Source organism: Cydia splendana, chromosome 4 (genome assembly GCF_910591565.1).
Source record: "Cydia splendana chromosome 4, ilCydSple1.2, whole genome shotgun sequence".
NCBI lineage: Eukaryota > Metazoa > Arthropoda > Insecta > Lepidoptera > Tortricidae > Cydia > Cydia splendana.
In genome coordinates this window covers 7,343,674-7,364,581 of record NC_085963.1, presented here as the reverse complement: position 1 = coordinate 7,364,581, position 20,908 = coordinate 7,343,674, and the positions used below count along the sequence as shown (strand labels likewise).

Below are 20,908 nucleotides of genomic sequence, written 5' to 3'. Positions count from 1 at the left end.
CTACTACTAGTTCTAAAAATAATGTTTATCCATCTTGAATTACTTACAACAAAATTTTATAGGATTACCAAATAGTATTCCACATCTGCATAATGAGTAGGTAATGAAGACTATACAATTAGATGTTGAAAAAATTGTAATAACATTTTTATAGGGTGAGGATGTTATAATTTTCAATAAATTTATTGTAAAAACTTGTAAATACTCCAATAAATTCGTATAAGTTGCTAAAAGAAAAAAAATGCCCTTAATGCCGATCTTTTAAATGAAACCCGTAATGACACTAACCAACACGATAAATTTAAAGCCATCCCATTATGTCTAGCATATCTTGACCCAACTCGCCCTTTTTCATACACGACACATACGGCCCGGTCACGACATTGCGCATTGCGCGACCGGCGGCGGCGGCGGCAACCATAGGTGGGAGCGAAAGTTCCGATAGCTGTGTCTCGCTCCAATAAAGTCGCACGAGTCGCGGCAAGACGAGATACACGTCCTGAATTAACTAATGCGCGTCACATCCGTATAAAATACAAAGGGCTTTGGACATTTAAATTTAGGGCAATTCCAGTCAAGGATAGATTTTACAAATATGTATAAATAAAGACTACTGCCAGAGGAATCCAGAACATATTTCTGCCAGGTATGCTCGCGCGCCCGCACATGTCAATGTTACTCTCCTGGAATAAAAAAGAAATCATCAATGAACTAACAGGTATCATCAACGCAGTATAAAAATAACTGAGGTTTTTTAAACATTGTGTCTATTAGCGTTTTGATTTAGTTAAATAACTTAAACGGCCGGTGGTCGTCTCAAGACTGACTATCAATGTCAATTACCAAACAAATACAGTTCGTAAATATAGTAATTAACAAGAACTATATAATCGTACTACAAGTTGCGCTTATACTTGTTAGTACAAATTTCAAGTGAGATTGCCTTATAAAATAATATTAGTTGTGCCCGCGGCTCCGTGGGATTAAATATCTATACTCAGGTACATTTGAAAAATTTTCTCATGTTGTCTACCAGTGTTTACCGAAAGGTTAATGCAATTAACCATTATTGGCCATTAACCATTATAAATTGAACCGTAAACTGTAACCGTCCCGTCCGTTACGGTTTACGGTTCTATTTTATAATGGTTAATGGTTAATTGCAATTAACGTTCGGCCAACACTGTTGTCTACAGACGTATGCGCGGGAAACATCTGTTTTATCAGTATTGATTAACAACAGTTTGTCCTTTATGGTAAAATAACGGTCTTACAAATCAAATGAAATTGGCCCTTTTACCTCGGGATGACTGCGGATGCAGGAAACCGGTTGCTTCCTGTACAGCGGATGTATGTGCTTCAAACACGGCAGCGTTTCGTTGTACAGCACCTCGGTCGGTTCCACGGAGAACACTGAACCTTCTTCCTTCGGACAATTGGCATCCACCACCACAAGCAGCATGTTTGTAAAGTTCACTAACTGCACGTAGAACGGTCGATCGCACTCTTTCAGGGGCTTGTTAAGCTTCTCGTTTAAGTTAGAGTAGTCGAGTTGGTAGAGGTACATCTCCCTGTCGCAAGGCGTCGGTCGTGTCCTGTTGATCAGTACCAGCTTCTCGAAGTCACGCTCGATTCGCGCCGTCGGCGGCTTCGTCAGGAACGGGTCGTCAGTCTCTTCGTCATTCTCGTAATTCTGGTACGCCACTGTATAAACAATATTCAGAGTCAGATGATTATATTATTTCCAAGAATCCCATGCAATTCAGTCAGCGACCTAATACATCAATATATTTATAAATAGACAATGAAATTAATAAGTCGAGAAAGACATGCTGGCGAATATTTAAAAGTTAAATCAAAATTAGGCAGAGAAATACATATTTTAGGTACTTATGAAAAATATTACATAGTTATAGGCGATACGAGAATGAAAACAAAATTTTGTAAAAAAACAAACAAATTGAATAGGACAAAGCTGTATATGAATATAATGGTAAAGCGTAATAATTATAAAATAATTTAAGACTGAAAATCACACATATACATAACGACAAGTTACCGCACCTACCAGATTATTTACATAATTATGATCACAAAAGCTGATTCACAAGCATATTTTGATCAGCATGCAGATGTTATCTTTATTCTTATCCTAAATGTTTCAAATGATGGATAATGTATATATACGTCTGTCTGTAATTATCGAGTGGTATAAACTGAACTTGAAACCTGCTAATCATAATCAGCCCCTTTTATTAAATGTTGGGTAACTCACAAAATTATACGAAATATTACTTCCGAAATCAATTATGTTGACGTTGGACGAGTTGAATTAAATACGACGGAGGATATTCTCAAATATTGAGAAGTTAACTACGAGGTTCATGCACATTCCGGGAGTAATATGATTAGAATAGCACTCTATCCACGACGACACCTTCTACTGTGCTCGGTCTATCACTCACCGGTGGGTGTAACATTCTCTGAAAACAAGATGGAGTCGTTACTACTTTTGTACAACTCAACTAGAAACCAATTGTTGACTCCATTCTATAATTTTGATACTACATAATGAATAGAACAGCTAAGTCTTTCGCGTCTTGAGTTGGTGAGAATCCCCATGCATACGACTCTTGTGCTGTGTGTATATAGAAAAATTGAAGTGTTATGTCACGACAAAATATATTATATTCTTCAGGCTGTCGGCTCTTGTTTCTATACGAAAAACTGTTATAAATATTTTAATGCTATAACCAGTCATGCACTATAGGCAATATTGACAAGCACGATGGATTTATAGGTCGCCTGTAGCATTTATGTAAGACGTGTATCACATTGTGGCTCGTCGTCATGCAGAATTGCACAGTACATGCCGACAACGTAGAAGGGCAACATTTAATCGCATATTCTGTCATTCACAACATTGAGCACGATACTCCATGGCTTATATTGTTGGTTAAGGGTAACACATTGTTTATAATTACGGCGTTGGTTGTTAAGACACAGACAACAGTGAGGGGTCAGAAACAGACTTACCGTCGTCGAATGTGTAGACAGAGCCCTGAGCCAAACCTACTGTAATTGTATTGTAGAGCCAAACGCTTGTCGCGAGGAACCACGCCAGGACCAGACGAACATTCTCTAACGGCTGCAACAATGTCATCTTTTTGTTATACCTACTTAAATAACTTAATAAAATACTGTAGTTCTTTTACTTATCATAAATGTGCTGTAGTCGGGTTAAAATAATCTCCATGGACTTAACGAACCTAACCTGATTACCATTAAAGTTCATATATTTTGGTTGTACTTGTACGGTCATCTTAATTCCAATGACGGGATATTTTGTTTGATCCTTTCGATAGGTTACGCTGGAAAGAGTGGAATGTAGTGTGAAAGCCAAAGTTATCTTACCGTAAGAAGCGTGCCTGCAGGGTTAGTTGTCTTCTTTTCTCTGAAGCACACAGCTTGATAGTCCACTACGTGTATGGTCTTATACACTTCATCTTCAACGAGTCTTGTCATGATATCGGGTCTAATCTGTAAGGAAGGCAGAAATTGTATGACTAGGGCAGAAAATATGTTGGCCGCTTGCCTGTGAAAATTTGATTTTAGTGTTGTTAGTGCGTCTTAAAAGTTTGTGTTAGCTAGTTTTGTGATTTTTAAACGCAAGCATTAAAGACTCCATTCTGTAGTGTGCGCGCAACGCCACACTCACACTCTCTTAGCGTAGCCTTATATATATATATATATATATATATATATATATATATACGAATGATATGTTATATTATCCAGAATAAAGCCTTACTTATAACCTATCGGTTGTATCTTTAACGCCCAACCTCACATGGCGATCCTGCCAGTGCGGCCTTGTGCTGCACTGGCGGCGAGCCGCGCCAGCCAGTGAAGGCCAAGAAGAGTATTGAAGAATAAAAATGGACAGTAAAAATTAAAGGACATTTGTGCTAAAATGTATAACAAATTTAAATAATTCAATGCGGACTATTTGAACACTTACAGTGAATTGGTTTGGTGGAACAATAAGTGATATAAAAATGAGTGACTACGGACGCATGAAATAACAAGAAGAGTGCAGTGAAATATATTTTGGACCACATTTTAAACGTGAAAATCTTATCAATGGCAACAGAAATTTTATTGGTGAAAAATTGGGTTTTTAAGAGGTCAACCTTTAAATGCAGTCGTTGGCTTTGTTTTTAGCTTTATATTATACTCATACTCATACTCATACTCATTAATTTATAATATAATTACATATTACACGTCAAAAATGGAAATTAAATTAGATAAATTAAGTTACAATTATAGTTATTATGTTACAATTACATTATTATTACAGTTTTGGTTGGTATACCTAAATAAGTGTGTCAAATATTATTACAATTGTGATGATAGTGTTAATTAAATTTGTTTCATAAAAATTATTATCTAAAATGTCAACTTGATTGTAAATTATAAAAGTCATTTAGACTGTAAAAGGCATGCGAGAGGAGCCATTTCTTTAGTTGGCGCGTGAATGAGTTGATGGATTTTATCGTGGTGATGTCCTGCGGTAATTTGTTATACACTTTGGGGCCCAGTACGTGCATGGTTTTGGAGGACTTAGTCAGTCTATTTATTTTTTATTTAATCGTATGGCAAACATATTTTAAAAATAGAAACAAATATGTACAATCAGATGTCTACACTAAGACCATTCAGCCACTTTATGGCTTCGTCGCTCAGGGTGATCAGGTCTTCGGGAGGACCGGCGACATAGCGCGTTATAGGGCAGTCTTGGATTATATGCTGGATGGTTTGGGCTTCCGCACCGCAGCCGCAGGCCGGGGAGTCCACCCACCCACAGCGGTGTTTGTAATAGGCGCATCGACCGTGGCCAGTACGGAGTCTGTTCAGTTTGCACCAGTCTCGTCTAGGGAGGTCTGAACCCATTATTCTGGAGCCAGGCGTAATTCCATATCCTAGTTTCCCTGCCATTAACATGCCCCAAGATTTCGTCCACTCGTGTTTTATATTAAAATTGGTAGTCTATAATGATCTTTAAAGATCTGGCAGCTCGAACTCGAGTCTTGTGGCTTGCACTTCTGAAATAATACCTATCCATTTAATAGCTGAAGATATACCTTGCCGAAAAACAGTCCTGTATGGTTGCCGTCTTCGCTGACTATTATCCATCCATTGCTGTCAACTAAAAAACAATCCCATGCATTTGATGCGCAGCATCCTTTGTTGTTTTCACACTGAAATAACATATTGCCTTTAATCATTTTGTCATTCTACATGCATATGTATAAAAACTTGATAGGTATGTTATTTATCTCATTGTCGGTTGTCGGGCCATGTGTGTAAGCAAGAAGAACTATAAATTATTTAAACAAAATTTGAACGTATTAGGAAACACACAGCACGCAGTAGTTAATTATTCACGTTGATTGCTTTTAGTGTAGTCAATTGAATTATTTATCAATGTGTGTATGATTGATTGTACTATGTACTAGTAGTGATGTGTGCGTCTTACCGTAGCTGTGATATTGAAGAACCATTCAGCGAGGCGGTCGTGCTGGAACTGGTAGCCGACGACCGCAGCAGGCGCCTTCCTGTGGCCGTCCCCGTGGAACACCGCGTGGGCCGCCGTGACCACCGCTGCGCTCACGTTCAAGGGGACCTTCTCTGTGTTCATCTCCACACTGTATACGTAGCTCAGAGGGTCGACGTAGTGCTGCTCGACCGCCCGCCGGTACCAGACCTCGTCGATCGCTCGTGGCCATTGCTTTCCGAACTCGAATCTGTGATAGTAATAGCGAAGTGAATGAAATATATGTCAAATTCACTGTCGGGCATTGTTTTAAAACGAAAGGTTGAGGCTGAAAGATGAATTAAGTACGTAGTTTTGCTTAGGTAACCAACTTCGTACATTAGGGTATGTACGATATTTTGGGTTTTGTGTTGGTAAGTATAGATATGATAAAACAGTTAATGCGCCTTTTGGACTGACAAATCAGTTTGCCACTGCGTTTAAGTTTGTAAAAAATACATTATTTGAAGCGACTACCCACCTGGTATCGCTGCTGTTTTCGTGTTCTCTGGGAGGATGCGTTTGCCACCTGGTGAGTCCGCTGTGCGTAGCCATGAACGCCACGATGTATCCGAATCGTTCGATGAACTTCAGCCTGCATGCAAACAATAACATACCAATTAGGGCGTTGTTGTGGTTTGACTTTTAGCTGTGGGACAGTTAATTATTTATTTATTTATTTAATAAAAATACAGAGGTATTCTTAAAAAATAGTCATAGCCCCGCAAAACTCAACAATGAGTTGTGACTGTGGGGTCATCAGTCTCTAGTTATGTAACTTAATAACTTATAGTAAGTTATTTAGTTGAGATTCGCAGCGTTACTCAAAAACAATTAACTGGGAATCTGGATAAGTGATGATTCCGAATGGCAATGTTTAGTAGCATATGATTCTATTTGTTTTATGATTTAAACGGGTGCCATCTATTTGGCATAGTTTTTTATGTCCGAAACGTATTTGGCATACCAAGTTTCGCATAATTTATTTAAGACGAATGTTAGGTTTGCTGAAATTTTATTCAGCATAATTAGTAATTAGCCGATTGGTTGCTTACCCGAAAATGCTATTAGCATAATATTGACATGGTCGAATTTTAACATGCATACTGTTGCGTAGGATATCTCTAATTTAGCAGATTTTTGAAAGGCCGAAATTATGTCAGAAAGTATGTCCGAAACAACAATATACGTATTATTTTTGATTATAATAATAATCAATGGTAAGGCACTCTATGTTAGGTTTTTTTAAGCAAAAAAGGGGTCTAGAACGCAAAATGACCACATTTTTATATTACTAAGTAGGTTAGGTTTGTTAGTTACCTTTAGATGGCCGAAGGCCAAACAGTACAGAATAGGAGCCCCGCGGCAGCGGGGCTCCGCCGACATCGCTGACGTAAAGATAAAACGAAAAAAATAATGTTGTCATTTTGCGTTGTACACCGTTCGCGATGTAGACTGGAGGCGATATAGGCAACATATTACACTTATGTGAGAGGGAAAAGGGTGGGGGGCGCGGGGGGCTCAGCCCCCCGCATTAAAAAGCAGGCGCACATTGTACGATAGTATATAGTTCGTTTTTTTAGCATTAGAAAGAACTCCACAGAAGCAAGCGTGCAGTTTTTATCAGGCTCTTTATTTGTTAATAATTATTGAGTTATCTAATGTAGCATGGTCAATACATATAATTTACTTCAAATGATTACCGCTAAAAGTGCCGGATTTGGAACCACAAGCTTACTTCTGCGAAGTTCTTTCTAATGCTAACAAAAACGGACTATAGGTACTTAGTATAATAAAAAAAACTGGAATTGTATAATCATGCTTTATTTATTATTAAATGGATTTTGTTACATCATGACAGTTTCAGGTAAAATGCTATACTAATTTTAAATTTGCCGCAATTGCCTTCAAAAATCCAACTCTTGTATAATCAGACTTATTTTGTATAATTTGATTTATACGGTTGGTTCTGTCTAGAACGCGTTTCTTTTTTGATGGTGGTGGGGCGCCTATATTTAGCTTTTGAATTTCTATCATTGAATATTTTAGCTCCTTTATTAAATTGTTTGAAAGGTTGTAAAAACCGGTGTGTTTTTTGCCCACAATTGAATTTATTCTGTGGTGCCAGGATTCTGCATTATTTTGTGTTCGTGGTATATTGTTATCAATTAATTCTGAAGTGCTCCAGTGACGTGGTTCACATTGAGGTGGGTGTGAATTTGTTCCCCAGACGTAGTTGTCATGAAACCATTGAGCAATAATTTCAGCTTCTGGGGATATATTCGCACGCCATTCGTCAAAATGTACTGGAATTTCTTCTGGTGATAAATAGGAAAGTGCAAACAAGCATTTAATTTCTTGGGCAAATTTCACATCATTTCCGTATAATGTTTGAAAGCCGCTTTCTTGTACTTTTCTATATATAATTTGCCCGAGGTGGAAATTGCATCCTTTAATAATGATATTGTCGAAATATTTTCGTAAACTGTTTTGTGGGGCTTTTTCGAAATCCATAATAATATAACGTGGGGTCAAAGTAACACCAGCTGATTCACTGCACTCTAATAACATTTCAACTAGCAAGTCGTAGCTTACTTTGTCCTTATTAGTCAGCAATGCCATCACCATAGGGAATGTAATATTATGGTGCACTGATCCATGTATAGTATATAATTGATGGAAAATAATGGGTACAATCTTGAACGTACCGTCTAAAATCCAAAACTTTGATGAGCTTAAATGATGTAATAGTTGTTTGGTAGTATACATTATGACTCGTTTTCCATTTATTAAATTATCCCGTACAATTAATTCCTCCTCTTCAAAATTCACACAAAGCAATGATGTCATATCCAGTTTGAAATCAATTTTTTCCGGTTCCACTAAAGGTTGTTGGTTTTTCTTTTTAATTGCGTATATCATTTGTTTCAAATTTTTATTAGTTGGCAAATGTGCAGATGTAGTTTCAGACGCTGTTGATATGCAGTCATTTATGATTTGGCTTGGTTTTTTGTTTACGTGATGTACTGAATCCTGCTTCATGGTATTTATAATTTCTGCTACTTTGGACCTCACCGCATCGGGATCGTGATTGTGTTCTAAAATATTGTTGTGTACTAGTGTATGCGATGAATTTTCCTCGTTGTACAACGTAATTACTCTGGTGTTACACATATATTTCTTATTTCGCCGTAGTTCACACACCCAGTAATATTTATTGTTTTTAGATTTGTTTTTTTCGTAAACAAACCCATCAATGTCTAATTTTAATCCACCTCGTACAGTTTTAAACACTTTTATTTGGGTTCCGTTTGCTTTTTCCATTTTAAACACGCTTAAACACTGCAAGCAACAATTAGATGGGCACCGGCACTTCAGTTTTTAATTGTAAACTTACCCACTAACTAGATTATAAATTATATTACTTGGTAAAAGTGCCTTTTAAAATCGCCTGAGCAATGTTGTAGAAAATCAATGTTGTCGTTGTAATGTCATAGGTTATATAGTTTATTAATTCTGCGACTTTATGTTATGCGATGGTAACTTTCTGCTTAATTAATTTATGCGTAAATAATTTTCTGGCTTAGCACCATTAGGACTTACCACTTTATGCATACCAACCATTCGGCTTAGTTTTGATATGCGTGATAGCATTCTGGGAAATATAATTATGCGGGATTAGTTTCTGTGTATTAACAATTATGGCAATACTGCGTATGCAATTTACAATTATTCCAAAATAAATTATGCGTATACAAGGGGAACCGATTTAAACTAGTATTATCTACGCGTTGGTGTGGTGAAAAACATTGACATTGACAAACTCTGTTCTGTAACAACGATTGTTCACCTCTCGGTCTATGAAACCCTCGTTACGCTTGGGGTTCCACTTTGTAAGTTTTGTAACCAACCCACTACGTTCGTGATACAATTTTGGAGTCTTTCACTAGCTCAGGTTTCTACATTAGCACCGGGGATAAACAACAACTTCGCTTCCTTGTTAAACAAATAAATATTACTTATACTTACTCCATCCAAGCTGCTTGAACTTACAATCTATTTTTAAACTATAAATAATACTTACAATCCTTGGTTTGCTATGTTTCATCTTAGCCTTTATATAGAACGGCATGTTTTCTACAATAAATTAATAACGATAACTTTTCTAACTGTTCGTTCCTTACAATACAAGAATTACGTGTGCAGCCAGAAGGTATATTTAAGTTGGCGTTCCAAAGGTTAAGACTACGTATTGTTACAAAGAAAATTCGACCTAAACTAATAATTTTCGTATTTATTAACGGTATTATGTAATCATATTAGCTTTGGCCTTCAATATAATTGAAGCATCAAAGGTCGCTAGAATTTATTGGACGGATAGTAAATCATTTCTTAAAAATCACCATGTTTTTAAGAGTAAACCGAAAAAATAACATTTCATTGTATGTACTTTACCTCGGCAATAATCCAATCACTTTTGTCAATGGGCTATCCAGGCGAAAACCAACATAAAATGGATGTGCAGTGTAAGTTTTATTTTTAGCAAGTGAACACTAAATTGGGGGAAATAGGAAGTGAAATTTACAAGTTTAATATATTATTTTATCTAATCATACTAGTGTAACCGCATATTAGACTTTTTATGCATATGAATCAGTGTAGTGCACTTCTGAATATACATAGCTTGCAAATTGTATGATAAATTAATGTAGGTAACTAGGTATACTTACGCGGTTTCGTTGGATGCAGATTCCGTAATGCTTTTGTTAAACCACGCCGTGTTGATAGCGTCATATACTAGGGCCTGCATTAATCCGTGGTCGCCTTAAAAACATTCGTTACATTAATTACTTGTACTTAACATTTCGAGCCCCCTCCACACTCGTGCGTGAATCGCGGCGCGAAGCCGCGAACGCGAGTGTGGAGGGGGCTTCAAATAGGACACACAAAATGACATGCTGTATAATGTATATGTAAGAGCTCTTTCATGATATACCCTCAGGTTCCACAAGGTGCTGCCTAAGTTTCGGCTGTCCTATTCTACTGAATTATTATCACTTACATTAAAGGTATTATATCGTCATCACTTACAATAATACTCATTCCGAGGCGTACTGTTAGAAGCCTTCGTGCGCTCGCGCCCATCTGAGGTTCCTGTCAAATGAATGCGTCTGTTCAATGAGAATATAATTTAGGTCATCCATACTTTCCGCTAATATTAAAACAAGCCGATTTGTAGTACATATTTCTGACTATACTACTTTATATAAACGTATGATTTACTACTTAAATGTCAATTATCCTTTTGCATCAGTATCTCTTTCTGGTATCTCGTTCTTAAATAGTTAAATTTTTACTTTATTTTATCGTAGGTTTGGAATAAACTTTTAGTTGTGAGGGTACCGTTGTGTCGCTCGTGCCCCTTGTTCTTGTGGTGTTCAGGAGGCCGGGGCTTCGCGGGCCAGCGCCAGCCCGGCCGCGCTACTCGTTCCAAAAAGTAAGACAGCTCCTCTTCAGGAGATGAAAACGAACGTTCGTAGTGACGACAGTACAGCCTGAAACGAGATCATACATGTGTAGGCAAAACACGTGTATTATTTTGTTTTCGATGGCAAAATGCTAAAATATGCAACTATTATTATTATGATTAACTTAAATATATCTTTAAGTATATCTTTCCTTCCAATATTAAAAATATATAGGTACGGCTTGTGTCTTGACTAGTGAAACAATGCCGTTAATTGGACTGTGTTCCAGCTTTAAATTTTCTTAAATTTTGACAGCCGATTCGAGACCATCATGAGGTTACTTTCTGATTTATCGGCCATCTATATTAAGCATCCGCCCTGAGTGGTCAATTGTTGGTGCTTGTCTTGTTGGCCGTTGTCTTACCAGTCAGGATGGACGCTCCACTTGTCCAAAAGGAACTGCTGAGCCGATATGTTCTTGAATGTGAGCGAGAGGCGATGGATGTCGTCGTTAGGAGGTGGTGTGATCCTATGACGGCCATAGTTCTCCGGAATGGCCACCACAAGCGTAAACGGGGACTCGCTGATGCCAGTCCAAAAGTAATGCTTTTTAGCTCGGGATGCTCTTTTCTGAAGAAAAAGATGAGGTTTTAGTGACATGTAGTTTTTTTGAAACATGCTATCGTTAACGTGTCCTTACCATGTCGTCCATATGGTACTTTACATTCATGATCTTGTTTCCAGTTCTTTGGTCTATAATTTCTTGGCGAAGCTGAAGCAGAAAACCATAGAAATTGATATGGACATACGTATACAATGTGGATATTATATTTGTCCGGTTCATCCAAAATAATACATATTTTAGGTACTTTTGCTCAAAAACATTTGTTGTATATCTTGTTGTTCTTAGTGGTTGGTAGTGTTTGAGTTTAATTATTACTACCATGCAAATTATTTACCGCAGTTAGTTCTTTGCTGAAGTTTCGTGGGCCTCGGTCATCGTCGAAAAGTTCAACCTCAATCATATCCACGCTATTGTAACTTGGCTTTAATATTTGTTGGTACTGAAAACAAAGATTTTTTGTCACATGAGTGTAACTTTTTTTTATGTAGGTAAGAACCTATCAATCTTTACATCAATAAATCTTTCAATCTTTTTCTTTTTATGTCTTACATTAGATACTAAATGATTTCCGAAATAAGTAAGTGTGTAAACCTAACATATCTAATTAACAATGTTTAAAAGGAGTATATTATACTTCCTGTAGTTATATATTCCAGGAAGTACCTATAGTATACATATATACGCACATAAGAAATTTTACCTATGGGTAACGTTAAGAGTTAGTTGATCTACCTGCAGCCCTAAACTTATACTTGTTATGTTAAATTATTATTACTCATTACTTACCACAGGCCTCAAATCAGGATGAATCAAGATGTACCCGTTGTTCGTCACTATGAAGGCATACCCGTTCACTCCGATCTGAGACATCAAATTGCCAATATAACCAAATATAACTATGAGGGGATTTGATTGAATTTATCAATTTTATTGCAAAACAATATTCAAATCGCCATGATTGCCATGAGACAGCGGCATGAGTGAAAAGTGTGAAAACTATTATTGATCAATTTTATCATGTAAGGATTTGTTTGTTCTTGACGAATTTGCTTGGAGCAGCTTTCTAACAAAGTCTGACAATATAACACTTTAAACTCTCGCGTTTTGTACACATATTTAATTACACAAACGGGTCTACCGCGATATAATTTCATTGTTTTTACTTTTGATTCCGACGTTTCAGCTGAGTTGCACCAGCTGTGGTCACGGAAAAACTGACGTCCCAACAAATGTCAACGGCCATGGTCAACGGAGATATTAATAAAACAACACTAAACTACCCGAAATTAGTTTATAAAAATGTTCGGGGTAGACAAAGAAATTGCAGCTACCCGTTAAAGTTAAATGTTTATTGTCCACAGCACGACACGCAACACTCACAGTATCCGTACACTGGTCCGAAGATATATCCGCTGGTTTCAACATTTGAATCACTGGTCCCCAAGTAGACGATAACCCCGCGATATCGCGGTAGACCCGTTTGTGTAATTAAATATAAAGTCTGACAACCTGAATAGTTTATGTTTCATGTCCGCTTTTTAATAAAATTTCTATTTAATTATTTTATGTTGAAAACATCACATGAAAAAGAACAAGTAATCTGCAGATAAAATGTATCGGGGTAAATGCGACAATCAATTTTAGCATAATTGTTTGAATACGTACCTTGTAGGGTGTCATCAATGCTTGTATCTCGGACAGAGCCACGTCTGTCCCCGCCACTCCTAACAATCTAGCTATACGCATCTGAAAGATTCATCACACGCTTAGAAACTCACCCGTTCATTTAGAATAATATTTTAAAAACAGCTATTTATTAGATATCGGCAAAAATTATAACTAAATATTTAACTCTCCAACCTCATCCCATATAAACACTAAAATTATTCTTTACTCTAGATCTAATAAAGTACCAAAAAACGCTATGAAAATATAAAAAACAGTATTTCAAATACTTATTCAATAAATAATTCAAAATCAATCTAGCTACATGACCATATTTAGCATTTCTAGCTGTTAAACCTACTCTACTATAAAATATTTAAAGTTTGCTCGGCTGTAGCGAGACTGCGGCGACTGTATGTAGCAACTACGCCCCACTAGGTCACTTCATGTACTGTTATGTACACAACAACTATTTTAATTTAAGGATTCTAATTAACAATTTTAATTGTTACAGGTTCTAGCAAATTCTACTAAATATAATAATAATGTTAATGTAGGAATTTAAATTCTACATTTTATACTAGAATCCCACTACCGTTTCTGTAGCCGGTAGTCAAGTAACCTTTAAACTTCTCTAACTGAATCCTTGTCAGAATCTGTTGACATTATTTAAATTATTAATGCGACAAAATAAGACATGGCAATGTGTAAACATGTATGAATTTCATAGGAAGTGTTATTTGGTACCAATAATTGTTTAGAAATGTTGTAAATAAATTTTGATATTAGTTTTGGTGGTCTCTTATCGGTAGTTTCGGTTTGAAATTAGAAGAAGAAAAGTTGTGTGCGTAGAGTGAGGGTAGGACAACAGACGCAAAGGGCCAGGCTAGAAGGCCGGGAGGCCGCGAGGCCACTCCGCGTCTGGCGTTCGGGCTCGCTGCCGATAAGAGTCCCCCGCGCTTCCCTTTCATCCGTCCACACAGGTATAGTAATGCTATGAGAGCGTGGCCTACCTCCTTTTGGCCGTTCTCCTCTACGGACTGCGATTGGTTGTGGACGTACGAATGCAATAAAATGTAATAACAGATAAATGCATTATAAGAACCTGCACTAAAAATTAAAAGGTCTCCTCGATCAACGAGAAGACTTTTATATACACTAATTTAATGTCGAGTCTCAAAAGTCATGTTAATATGAAGAAAATAGCACTTCAAACTGAATAGATACTCAAGTAACAAAAGCCCCATTCGAGTCATATATGTCGGGCGGAATCAAACTCATTTAAAAATATTTACATTTACGTTTCGTAGCACAAGTCAATCATTAAAATGTCTCTACGAAGACATCACTAAATCAGGCACAAATACGGTTTATTGATTAGACAGTGTGTGTAATATAATATATAATCATAACTCTTGCACAGAAATAATTAATTCAATAATTGATAGAAAAGTTGATCATAACACCCTAGTGGTCTACGCCTACGACTAGTAGAAAACTACTATACTACTAAGCCAGGGGTCGAACAACACATCGAGTCGCGCTCGGCGGGCCGACGGCCCGGGCCCGCGCCGCCGCCGCCCGGGCGGCCGCGCGGGCGGCCGCGCGGTCGCGCGGTCGACATCTATCGAGGACAGATGCATCGCTAACGGGGCCAAATAAGACTTTACCGTTACTGGAATCCAAAACTAAATCATAAAAACTCTCTTGTATCTTGCAAAAGTTTACATTAAATCATCAAAACTCTCTAAGTGTAGTACCTCTTTCGTAACTGATACCCAGTAAGCTTCATTTATCAGTACATTCTCTGTGATGTTCTGAGGGGAAACCATCAAACAAAACGGAATATTATTAAAATATATTCAGGTTATGATAATACATCAAGTTTACGAAGAAAATAGTAAAGATAGAAGTTGATAAAGAGACAGATCTTACGGCCAATTAGTAGGAAATGTAACCAATCTGGAAACAATCTTCTGGAGATTTAAACAAGAAATACATTTGTTACTGATCATGCATGAGGGTTAATCAGAATTTCGGTAAATACAGCATCATATCTTTTTGGACCATTTAATTGTTGGGCTTGAGACAGAGAACAACGGATTAATACAATTTTCAATTTCAAATAGTCTGATGTTGTTGGTCGCTTTCTCAAACCTGGATATACGTAGTAATTTAAAAAATGCTAACACCTAAATATATATATTACAGATACACACTCACCTCGTTGTGTCGAAGATCGTACACTGGCATTGATACTGATGTCATCAGTTGATACTGAGAGTTACCGAGTTCGCTGTATTGGCCCTGTTTCATCTGAAACATTCAAAGTCCCAGTAAAGCCCTTTTAAAACCATTATATTTTGCCACACCTATTTATTACCACTATGACACTATTCAATTCCCCTTGATCTTACTATTGGAATCCTGGTCAGCACAATGTACTTACTTCTGTATGTCTGTGCTAATGATTGTAACTCAAGGCTTCCCAAAACTGATTTTGCTGATGGCTAAATCGTACGTGAAAACCTAATCCTGCATTAGCTAGGAAAATAGATTGGCAAAAATACTCCAAAAGCATTCCAAAATTTTTGGACAGCCCATTAAAAATCGGACGAGGTAAAGAGAAGAATGGCTATGTCTTTTACCTGAGTTATTTTCCATCTGCGATTTTGTTCTGTTTCAGAGTTGAAGTGAGTCTTATCGCGTCGTTGGCTCATAAACCGTTCCTTCTGCTCGGCTCTTTCTCTTTGCTCCCATAAATAATCTGCGACCTTGGGGTCCTGTCGAAGTTGGCTCAAGGTTAGTAAAGGTCTGTAGGTGTTGTTGTAATATTTGACTTTGAGATAAAAACTAAACTAAATTCAACGTTTTAATGAAATCGTATGATGGTCTGCGTACCGTAACATTAGCGTAAACAGGAGTCCAGACAACGGGGTGCGTCTCTCGCTGTAACACAAGCGGGCGCGCCAGCACGTTGACGTGCTCGAGCACGCGTTCGCGCACCTCCGCTAGCGTGCTGAGGTGTACGTAGAATCCTCGGTTCGCGCACGCCATCCATTTCACCTCCCGTACGTCTGCCACCTAAATGAAATCTTCAAATATTAAAATTTGGAAAACAAAATTTAATGACGTTTGGGTTGCAACGGAAATTTCGCGGTCAAGAGCGACATAGTTGTTTATCATTGCAAAGATTATTTTGGATTATTGAAAATATACTTAAGGGGCCCACTGATTAACAGTCCGCCGTCCGTTGGCGCTTACGCTATTAATAACGCCGCTCCAATATTATTGCGGCGCTATGCGACGTAAGCGCCAGCCGCCATAAGGTACTTTTTGCCGTGGAACGTCACATATAGTTCATTGCAGTATTTTATTGTAATTTTTTAAAATTTTATTTCAATCTCGTAACCGCGTATTTCGATGCATTTGGATCTCATGAGAGTGCTCTGTGTTTCGTGTCTCTAGTGAATCGATGTCAGTGCTCTTCGGCAGCTTTTGTCTTTAATCTATGTTTACACATGCATTAAAAAAAATGTTAATAAAATTAAATTATTGACCGACGGCGCTATTAAATAGTACGATTATCGTAAAAAATATAGGTAGGTATATTATGTTGTATATTTAACAAAAATGTATATGTATTTGGATGTAATATATTTATATTCTAACTTAACCTTACCATTGTACATAACAAATTCCGCCTGTAGAACAATTTACCAATAGCTGCGCTTGATAAGACATGAATATTATTTGAAGAAATCAAATTAAGTAATAATATATAATTATAAAAAAAATATGTATTCAGAAAACTCATGATAACATAGAGTATAAGTACTTTATAAATTCTAAATTAGGGAATAATAATATTTTGTACTCAAGCTTTGTATAGTTCGCCGTAAGCTTAATAAAGAACTGATTAAACTGATATCGTACGCGAGAAAGGTCGTCCATCTCTTTTATTGTACTAATTGGAAAGAGATAGGTAGTTTTTTTATAGCACGTTATGAGCAATTCTACCACTTGTTTTCTCCTATAGTACCTATACTTAACATGGCTACGCTTCGGTTATATTAAAACAGAATTTTAATTAAGCACATATTTTATCACCAGCCAGGGATGATTAACCCATTTTTATCTGGTTTAACACAAAGGTTTAACATATAAAACACACAACAAAACCATAACACAAAACGCATCTACCACTGTACAACCACTGCACTAAAAGCTCAAGCAACATGAAATCTGAGAGGATACAAGAAACATGCAAAAGGTACAGATACAAGAGTTAGTAAGAACGTCGGTACCACATTCAAGGTGTACACTGTACTGGCACAAGGAAGGCATTATGCAGGTCGCACAATGGCTACGACACACAGTAATAACCTGAAAGTGGTACTACCTTTACCTCACGCCCTATCAGGTACGTGAAAACTCTGACAGGGGTGTCATATTTCCAGTTGTATTTCTCGAATAGCTCCTTATAGTTGTATGGGACGCCATCCGTAACCAACATTATAGCCTACGAAAAACGATAAAGTTAGCATTTAATGTCACAATTAAATTAATCTCATTAGGTGAAAATTTCTAATTAAATAACATTTTATGCAGAATTCTTGCGCTTTGGAAAATTGACACCTGTAAATAATTCTTCAAGCAAATTCCCACCGAGAACGCAATAATGTTTTTTTTGCTTACCTGGTTACAGTTGGCGCCTCCACTATTGTTTCTGTAAATTTCTAAAAGCTCAAAGGCTCTCGTTAAGGCTGCAGAAAAGTTTGCTATCTCCATTGTTTCAAAGTTGTCCAATCCTAACTTCAATTCTCTTAAATTTCCCATTGTTGCCTAAAAAGGATAAATGCAAATATTATAATGTCCATATTTTTTCTGTGATTTTTCCATAAGAGGTCCTTAAAATTATTTACCTGAACTAAAGAGTCTTCAAAGCATGGAACTATTTCTTCAACAGTGTCAGCAAAAGTCATAACGTTGACGAAATCATTATTGCCTAGGGTATCCAATATGTTGGTGACCACGTGTTTGGCGATGTCTCTTCGTTGGCCAGTCATCGAACCACTACGGTCGACTAAAATGACCACATCTTTGGGACTAGCCGCTGCTTCCATGTACCAAGCTCTCGTGCGACAGTCGTAAATGTCGACAGGATCAGCTCTCCATTTCATTGCTGCAAGAGAAAGATTATAGTTTTCTTGGTTATAGTTTTGCAGAAAGTGGCGAACAAATTTTTTTGTCAGTGGTTTGATCTTAAAGGCCAGTTCGAACGTACACTGATATCAGAATAATATAAATGATGCCATTCAATTATCATCATGCATCTCGCTTGTGCTAATATTTGTACGCATAAGTCCGAGCAAAATGGACGATATCTTATCTTATCTTATTGTTTTCGGGGGCCCTTGCGGATACACTTCGACCCATAGGGATAAAATGGACGATAACTGAATGACATCATTTAGATGTTATTCTAATATAAGTGTATGTTCGAATTGGCTTGTTAGTTGCTTGCTGGCTGCTGCATTGATAAAAAATGATCGTTTCCTGTATAACTGGGTTAAATACAATTTATGTAGTGATAAACTCATCTTGTAGCGCTACGCCGTAGCTTGTAGCAGATTGCGTTTTGTAGACAAATTATGTCGTGTCGTGGTTAGAGAAGAGTATTGCAGTCCAGTCCAGACATTACACAGTCAGTAAGTAATAATCTTATCACTTAAAGGTAATTTTGAACGTTACTATAGTATTATTTTGAAACAGAAAATATTAAATGTGATTATGATTAGACTAAAAATAGTATTCAACTGTGGTACCTGGATAATGTCTCATGAACCCAGTAGAACTTCCAAAATATTGCCAAGAAAGCGTGGGATCACTTTGGTAATTATTGATGAAATGCGTGTCCAGCCCCTCAGACCAATGGATTCCCTTGATGACGTCGTCCGCTAAATTAAAAGGATGGTGGTTAATATTAATGTATTACTAACACAATAAATCAAAGTTACTGTATACACAGTATAAACCGGAGATCGCTCAAAACCGAGACGGATGGAGATCGAGCGGGGAGGCCTTTGTCCAGCAGTGGGATATACCATATAGACAAGTAATATAATACTCGTATAATGTATTTATTTTTGAAACAAACAAAAAACAAACACTTAAATTGAAAAATAATATAATTGAACTTACCCCAAGCGTAGACGTTCGTTGGAACATGTACGCTACTAAAGTTGGTATTGACAGGGATGTTGTAAAAGTGTGCATTTAATTGTAGATGAGCACTTTTAGTAGGTGGTCGCACAATCCAGTTCTCAAGATTAAAATCCGGCTCCGCTGTTGTAGTGATTGACACCTCGTCGTAAGGCTCGTCCATCTCCTTGCTGTTATAGAACTGGTAGTCCTCCGGCACAGGCTCGCTCTGTTTGTCGAAAGCCATGTTTTCCGCCGCTTCGACTATCCGTTTTACGGCGCTGACTTTGAGTTCCATCATCGCGCGGATATCATCGGCCATACTTTGCACAAGTTTTTCTCCATCTCGAGATTCTATTTGAGCCGATTTGAAGCTCTGAAACGTAAAAGTAGTTTATGAATATAAAGTTGAAAAACGCTCTCAAATTATTGCAGGCATATTGTGTTGTGTTACCTACCTCCTGAACCCTTTTCTTCCTGGTAATAACTTCGCCGAACGAGCTAAGTTCTGAGCCAAGTTTGACTGCCCAATGTTGCACGCTAAACCAACATCAAATCGTTAATAACTTTATTTAATTAGATATTGTCTTGGCACACATGACGTGACAGTAGATTTAAGTTAATAACGTTTGCAAATTAACATATTATGTTGTTTACTTCTATACACACAATATCAATCAGTAGGTTATGCACATTATGAAAGCGATTACTTATAATTCATAGGTATTCTATTCAACGAAACGATTTCTATTTAACAAAATTAGTTAAAAGGTACATCAAAAGCTATTTATGTCAGTACCGCCCACTACCTTCGGGCAAATACGAAACATCCTGCCAATCACGAATATGATAACTAATTTAATTTAAACAATAAGTTATAATCCGATTTCCTGTTCCTCTACTAGCCGATCACGAGATTAAGTGATAATAGTTTGCCTTACCTATTGAGTGTGATTTTGTCATCTTGACTACTGGCCGAGCAATCCCGGGAATCCAGTGATAGCAGCAGCAACAACACGAAGGTGCCCACCAGCTTGCACATCAGAAACACTTACACTAATTTGGCCCCTAGGATTTTAATAAGGTCCTATCATGTTTTGTGGTTAACTTATTTTTTGAGGATTTATTCACTTGTTCATCTGCACTAGGTGTTCGTTTGTGAGGCGGGAGAGCGCTTGCGTGAGGTAGTGCGGCCGGGCATGCGCACCGCGGTCCCTCGCCGACTGAGGACTGATCCTCGTTAATACAAGGCCATGTTTTAGTGGGCTACCGCACACACACAAGCCGGCTAGTGTTTACCCGGTTGCACTCTTCATCGATTTTACCTACAACTTCACTGGGTCAGCG

The 20,908-nt window shown here is 37.4% G+C and overlaps 1 protein-coding gene across 14 annotated transcripts; it reads right to left on the bottom strand.

Annotated features, from left to right (window-relative positions):
* Window positions 1–444: 444 nt before the first annotated feature.
* Window positions 445–20,863, bottom strand: LOC134789766 (voltage-dependent calcium channel subunit alpha-2/delta-3). 14 transcript variants are annotated; one of them, XM_063760399.1, is made up of 29 exons: window positions 20,503–20,863; window positions 20,020–20,101; window positions 19,562–19,937; window positions 19,186–19,317; window positions 18,283–18,542; window positions 18,056–18,202; window positions 17,760–17,879; window positions 16,259–16,441; window positions 16,006–16,140; window positions 15,581–15,673; window positions 15,119–15,174; window positions 14,371–14,425; window positions 13,358–13,438; window positions 12,479–12,553; window positions 12,027–12,131; window positions 11,768–11,839; window positions 11,492–11,697; window positions 11,003–11,154; window positions 10,691–10,744; window positions 10,330–10,423; window positions 10,055–10,087; window positions 6,081–6,194; window positions 5,543–5,810; window positions 5,148–5,264; window positions 3,415–3,540; window positions 3,037–3,148; window positions 2,466–2,483; window positions 1,301–1,704; window positions 445–683 (listed from the first exon to the last, which is right to left on the bottom strand). In XM_063760399.1, the coding sequence occupies exons 1-29, from the start codon at window positions 20,601–20,603 to the stop codon at window positions 588–590; spliced, it is 3,867 nt and encodes a 1,288-aa protein (XP_063616469.1). In that variant the 5' UTR covers window positions 20,604–20,863; the 3' UTR covers window positions 445–587. The 14 variants fall into 14 exon arrangements, with proteins under 14 accessions (XP_063616469.1, XP_063616468.1, XP_063616471.1 ...); XM_063760398.1 differs by having other exon boundaries at window positions 446–683; window positions 10,691–10,753; window positions 17,766–17,879; window positions 20,503–20,862; XM_063760401.1 differs by having other exon boundaries at window positions 446–683; window positions 10,691–10,753; window positions 14,371–14,397; window positions 15,118–15,174; window positions 20,503–20,861.
* Between the last annotated feature and the right edge of the window lie 45 nt (window positions 20,864–20,908).